The sequence below is a fragment of the Genypterus blacodes genome, unplaced genomic scaffold, assembly GCF_046128005.1.
Source record: "Genypterus blacodes isolate CSIRO-AG114 ecotype Tasmania unplaced genomic scaffold, CSIRO-AGI_Gbla_v1 ptg000029l_1, whole genome shotgun sequence".
Lineage (NCBI taxonomy): Eukaryota > Metazoa > Chordata > Actinopteri > Ophidiiformes > Ophidiidae > Genypterus > Genypterus blacodes.
The window spans coordinates 4,435,752-4,442,391 of NW_027466842.1; the positions used below are offsets into that span (position 1 = coordinate 4,435,752).

The 6,640-nt window shown below is 43.3% G+C and overlaps 1 protein-coding gene across 1 annotated transcript; it reads right to left on the reverse strand.

Moving 5' to 3' along the window:
• Positions 1 to 4,840: 4,840 nt before the first annotated feature.
• On the reverse strand, positions 4,841 to 6,640 carry gbx1 (gastrulation brain homeobox 1). Its single transcript, XM_076145056.1, has 2 exons — positions 6,101 to 6,640; positions 4,841 to 5,579 (listed from the first exon to the last, which is right to left on the reverse strand). The coding sequence occupies exons 1-2, from the start codon at positions 6,549 to 6,551 to the stop codon at positions 5,065 to 5,067; spliced, it is 966 nt and encodes a 321-aa protein (XP_076001171.1). The 5' UTR covers positions 6,552 to 6,640; the 3' UTR covers positions 4,841 to 5,064.

A 6,640-nucleotide genomic window follows, 5' to 3' on the forward strand; every position in this document is an offset into this window, starting at 1 on the left:
CATGTGGGTCATGACTTACTTCTTTGTCATGTTTGAGCCAAACGCACCGCCGAGCGGCTCTCAATGTGCGTTCAGGTTATTTACTTTTGCTTTTCATTCCACATTAAACTCTTATTTACCATTACACCAACTACATAATCTATATTTGGTAAGACAAGTATTGTTATTAGCTTTAATGATTATAAAATACAATGACAGCATTTCAGAGGGAAAGTCAGGTCTTACTGTGGCCGGTGCTCATGTACCCGAATCTTGTAATGGAAAAATTATCCTATATGACTTAAACGCACCATCAATACTGGTCCTTGTTGCTCCGCCTGTTCCTACCACTGCCAATTGTTGATTGAAAGCAGGTTTGTTTAACCAATCAGGACCTTGGGAGGCCTCAACCTTTGATTAAATGAAATGACCTGTTCTGACCCACAAGCCCCATGTGGAAGGAAACTGTCTTACTCTCCTTTTAGTCTCATCTTTGCTTGATCACTGGGATACGACGATGTATGTGGAAGATTCAGTCATGGGTTTGCGTTCCGCCCCAGCCAGGCCCTGTCTCCGTGTAAGTAAAATAACTCCACTTCCTGCTTGTGGGACCCCCAACAGTTGTCGAAAGAGGATTAAGATAAAGAGTCCAGGCTTAGTGTCAGGCAGCACAGCACAGTGGGGAAAAGTGAAAGGTCTCAGTGTTTAGAAGAGCCGAGCCCTCGCTAATCCACTTCTTATTTTCTGCTAATCTTGTCTCAGCATATCTTCATCCCCTTCCTCCCTCCGTAGGCCAGTATTGTTGCGCTTCATCACCTGGTTGTCTTAAGTCTTTCCTCTTCCTCCCTCGCCGCCGGCTGGCTTGACATGGAGCCACAATACACACGTCACACTTGAGCAATGGGAATTGTGAGGACTTTGCTCGCAGTAATCCAAATCGGTGTAAAGCAATGTCCTGAGATAAATCACCCAAAATCTGTCTTGTAATTTATCCCTGTGCCTTTTTTGGCAGACGCCTGGCCACTTTGTGTGTTTGTGTGTGTTTTCGCGGCCACTGTGTTACCTCGCACTGCTGTGTGTTTTGATACGGCTGCTAAACAGTGAGGAGGGCTCTCTGCCGCCCACCTCTCCTCAGACAAATTGCCTCCAAGATTGCAGAGGTGGGTCTGAGGCTGATGGATGGGTACACAAACACCTGACGAGAGCGTATTTGCAAACATTAAATCCATATTTCCATAAGATGTAGGAGCTCTTTGCCACAGGCCACTTTAACAGCCTCTTTAGTAGTCAGTCATGTGCCCTCTCGTCGCCGTAACGTTCCAGTCGGAGTGATGTTGACTAGTGGTTTGCCGAACATGTTTGTCTCTGCCTGTCTTCATCTGGACAGGCTGCATCCTAACAGAAACAAAATGTCCCCCCTCTCACCCCGTTAACTCTCTTTAACCAGTAATTATAGCAACCCTGCTCTCTCTCCTGAGCATTCAGCTTCCATTCATCAATTTCAGCTCCATCATGTCTGGCCACTAACCTGACACACACCCATGTTTGCACCTTGCCCTCTCTGAATCTCCCTCCATCCTTTTTCTCTCCGCTCATTTCCATACCCCTGAACATCTCGCCAATCAGTGGTTTTAGCTACATCCCCGTCTCTTGTTTCTCACTCCTCCTGTCGTTCCTCGCTGTTTCTTACCGCCACGCTATCTTCCTCTACATCCTCCTTTCTCTCCTTTGTGGAAACATAAATCCTCAGTTCCCATCACTCCCTCCCATTCTTCTCTTTTCTTTCCCCTCTCTCTTTGCTCGCTCTTTTTCCCCACTTCCCCGTTGGCTTTTGCCTGCATTTCTCTGTTAATTTGCCTGAGAATGCATTAGCTGTAATGAAGGCTGAGGGCCGAGGGAATCCTCCAGGGTTCCATTAATCATCCCCCCTCAGACAGGCAACCTTGATTACAAGTGGCAAGAAATTCATTAGAGCCGGGCCTCTGACAACTCTTATCTCCGCCACTAGATCTGACTCATTAGGCAGCCAAATTAAAGCTATGATGGCCCTGATGAAACTCATCGCTTGTTTATCTTGTGCGATTTGATGCATCTGCCCATACATCACTGTAGCCACCACCGTCCAGACACTCCCAACAAGTCAGGCCTCCAGTCTGTGGCAAGCAGCCTGCTCTCACACCACCAGCAGTAATGAGGTCTCTCACTTTAGCCCTCGCTCTCTCTCCCTCTCTCTCCCTCTCTCTCTCTCTCTCTCTCCCACTCTCTCTCACCAGGTGGGAATGTGGAAACGGTGTAATATCTTCGCTGAAGTGAACTTATGATTCAATTTACAACTCAAGCACCAGACTGGCAAAGTGATGCCGGTGCAGTCTCGGCGTTCACTGACGATGTGGCTTTGATAGTGGAGAGATTATTAAAACTCATTAAGGGGCACAGATTAAGGTTTTAAAAAATCACCAGCTGGCCCAATCTATCTTAACAAAAGAGAGGAGTAATTCCAAAATGATGTAATAAATCCATTTTAGGAAATAAGGTGTTACCTGATATTGATTGTTGTGTGTTTTGAATGAGCTAACATCACCTTTTTGACACTTGAGGGAAAGCAGTTAATGGCTCAGCCGCTAATCTTTGAATAGGCTCACTCACATGGTTTTAAGACAACAGCCAGCAGTAAGTTACCGGGTGAGCGATGTCTCCTCATTGTCACCACCATAAGCTCATGGAGACCAAAATAGCTTCTGCACTCTGGCACAATGTTGTGGAATTGACTTTCTATATTAGTCAGCTCTTGGACCATCATAAAACTTCCAGTGCTCCCTCACAGGATCATCACTCCTTGAATCCCCATCCAAGTGTCACAGTCTTGACGTATGAGCTGGACGGTGAAATAAACTTTACTACCCATGATGCCCCGGTCATGAAATGTGTGTTCTTGCTGCGAGGTCAAACTAAGATAAAACAATTTCCCTTCTGGCATCCACAAGAGGCTTGAGTGTGTGTGTGTGTGTGTGTGTATGTGTGTGTCAGGGGGGGAAGAAAAATGTTTGTCCTTGCTGAGATAATAATGCAGATTTCCTGTGTTGAGGGAGATGATATAATGTTTTCATCCAAGCCTACAGACCACATTTCAGCAAATCTCAATTTGGTTTAGGGCAAAGCCTAAGTTGGTTAATTTAATAAAATATTAATACTAATAAAATATTTGAAGAATCTCGGCCTATCATCATACTTCAACAGGTGCCAGCAGGTTAAACATGGCTTTGGGGCTGAAGTCTATTTTGGATGTGGGAAAACCAATCTTTTCTTTCACTTTCTGAGCTGTGAGTTGAGTGAAATTATTCCAACATGAGCCTTTTCTGGAGACAGTTCAGAGGAACCTGCAAAGCCAGACTGCAGACATGTTGAACGTCTGAATAAAACATCAAGCTTTCGCCTTCCTTTTCCTGAAATTGGATAGATATGTGACCAAGACCACAACAATATTTTTGCAATATAGTTTCGAAAATATGTTCATATGTTGCTGCCACCACTATTTTACATGAAGATACGAGCTTCCAGATTTAGTCTGATTATGCATTTGTCTGTAAACCATATGAGTCTGAAGATCAAGAGCTATTAGTTGAATTAATTATGTAACCTATATTAGTTATTTATTATTCAGCCAAACCAGTTTTCAATTCACAATGACTGGATTTTTGGAAATAATTTTACGTTTTTTTTATACTCACATGACAGGAATTCTGTCTTTTTAAAACATTGTTTATTGTCTTCACCTCTCTTTTGCTTTAACTTTTGTCCATAAATACGTAATTGTCCATAAATTAGGAATTTTCCCGTGTCCCTTTTTTTGCAGGATATTATAGGGAAATTTTGTGAAAACCACAACATAAATACCTTAAGAATAATTTTAGATTTTTTTCATTGAAGCCTTGTTTGTCGTTGCAATGTGTTATATTTTATGTCACTGTTTAAGGAGATTTAAATTCCTTTAAGATGTGGCTGAGCTGCTGTCCGCTCGTCCTTCTCTGTGATGGATTGAGAAGTTCATTACAGTGATGTTGGTCCTGAGTCTAATGAGGATCCATCAGTCCACTTGAGACCACATGGTTTCCTACAGAGAGATCAATCACTGCTACGTTAACAACTACAAGAACGTGCCTTTCAGGGTGTACAAGTTTCTTCAAGATGAAGTAAAAAATGTATTTACATTTCACCAAGACTGCGTGTTCATGTGTAAACTAAATCTTAAATTTTATAAAATATTTACACACACGTTTCTGCATCATCAAGTGTCCAATATTATGGAATTGATCTGAAATTTCTGACTGAAAATGCTTTTCAAAATATCACATCAGAACCAGTTTAGCTGCAATAATAATTAATATCCCAGACCTCGTTGTTGTTGTTGCTTTACAATTACAATTAATCGCTACATCTAAACAGCCATGGCCGCATTTTTCATTTTAGATGGATAAATAATCTCTCCACATTTTTGACAAACACTCTAATCCTCTAACGTCTGAAAAATAATGATTCAATCTGGATTCCAGCTTTCATATAAAGCGATTTATTAGGTCAATATACTGTACAGTTGTCCCTTGTTTGGTCAGTATTTCCTTCACATCTTTTTTTTGTTTGTTTTCTTCACAAATAGCTGTCAAAGGTGAATCCTAACAAAACGATAAAACTTCTTAAGTTACATGCAAATGTGGTCAACAAATCGTACCAAACACAAAAATGTAAAAAAAAAAAAAATCAGAGTATCTTCACCAAATGATTAAAGGACATGCACATAAGCAACAAAACATTTTGGCCCTACATATATAAATACTTAAAAAATGTACAGTCTCATCTCATAGTGCCCATTTTGTCCCATTTATATTTACATATTCACAAAGAAATAAATAAGAAAATGACAGCGTATTGCCCAATAATCGATCAGGTGCTCAGCCTCACCTCAGACAGAATAACTCAATCCTCCTTTTGTGCTTCATGCGTTCAACAAATCAGTGGAACATAGAGTCAATGTAAGTGTTTTTAATTCTTAATCATCAATATTGTCTTCTTCTCGTCTTCTCGTTCAGTTCAAGGCCTGGTCCCTTGTTCTATCTGCTGGTGTTGACTCCTCACAGCGAACCTGTTGACGTGCACCGGGATGGGGACCACAATTTTGGGATTCCTCACCGGTTCCCCCGACCGGTTGTTGACGTTTCCGGCTTTGATCCGTTTCCACTTGGCCCTGCGGTTCTGAAACCAGATCTTCACCTGCACCTCGCTCAGTTTAAGTGCGTGTGCGATCTGCGAGCGTTCGGTGAGAGAAAGATACTTTTTACAGTGAAACTCCTTCTCAAGTTCCAGCAGCTGCTCGCTTGTGAAAGCTGTTCGTCTCCTCCGGCTCTTCCCCGCCGAGCTGCCGGTCGGTAGCGCCTCCTGCGACCCGGTTTTGAGCTTGTTCTTTTGGGAGAGGGAGCCACAGTTGTTCCCGTCGGAGAAGCTCTCGTTCTCGCTGTCCGCCGAGCTGTCCTCCCGGTCGCTGCACACCGTGTCCGCAGACTTGAGGTCCAGCTTCTCGTCATCTGAGCTGTAAAGTTTGGTCTCACCTAGAGTGTGGAAAGACAAGGGCGAGACACAAACACACAACATGCTGAGTCACTTTTCCTGCAAAAGTGCGAGTCAAAACAACACAAAACAAAAGCTTGGATTCGCTATCAAACATTGCGTCTTCACGTAGAAAATACTGTGAAATGTTATTAAGAATTCAGATTAGTGTTTAGAGTCATTAACTGGATATCAGGCCTGTGTCTCTGACTTGTAAAGTTAAAATTCAACTGTAGTGTAGTTATTACAAAATGTGTTTAAGGATTATCGTGAAATAATTATAATAGTACAAGCAAAATAATCATTCCAGATTCTTAAAGTACATTTTGTTTAACAAATTGAGTGATTTGAGTGATTGTCACCCCACAAAAGAAAACTAAACTCTGTTAAATTCGGATTTACTTTCCACTATTTAAATACGGAAAGACACATTTTACGCATGTGGAAACTTTTTACGCACAAACCCTGAGATCATGGCACAACAAATAAGGTCACCAGCAAGGACAAGGGAGCGGAAACTTACCTGATATCGTTTGGAAAGTTTCCGAGAAGTTGAGCAGCTCGGCGCTCTTGTCCCGGCTGTGCAGCTCATCGGAGTGCGGACTCTCCTGCCGTCTCGCCCCGGGATCCGCGGCACTTAAACGGGGACCGGGCAGCTCCTGAGGCGGGTAGAAGCTGTCCGGCGGATCCGAGAAACTTGGCATGGTTGTGGTGAGCGCAACCATGGACGGCACCCCTTGTCCCAGACTGGCACAGAACGTGTTGGTGAGACGCCCGGCGAAAGAAGCCAAAGGCGCAAGTGGAGGAATACCAGAACCCAGCGGCGAGTGGGTCAATGCTTGCGGGATAACAAGAGGTCTGTACGGCATGAACATAGGGTAGCCCGTGTAGAGCAGGTGTCCCGGTCTAGGCTGCGGGGTCCCGATGAGGGAATCGATTGAAAACGCAGTCCCATGGCCGCCTGGTCTCTGCATTTTTGCACTTTTGTTTTTGTTCGTAGGGGGGATGGGGGGGAAGAGAAACTCAAAAGAAAAATAAAGCCGGTGTCCCTTTCCTTTTTTCC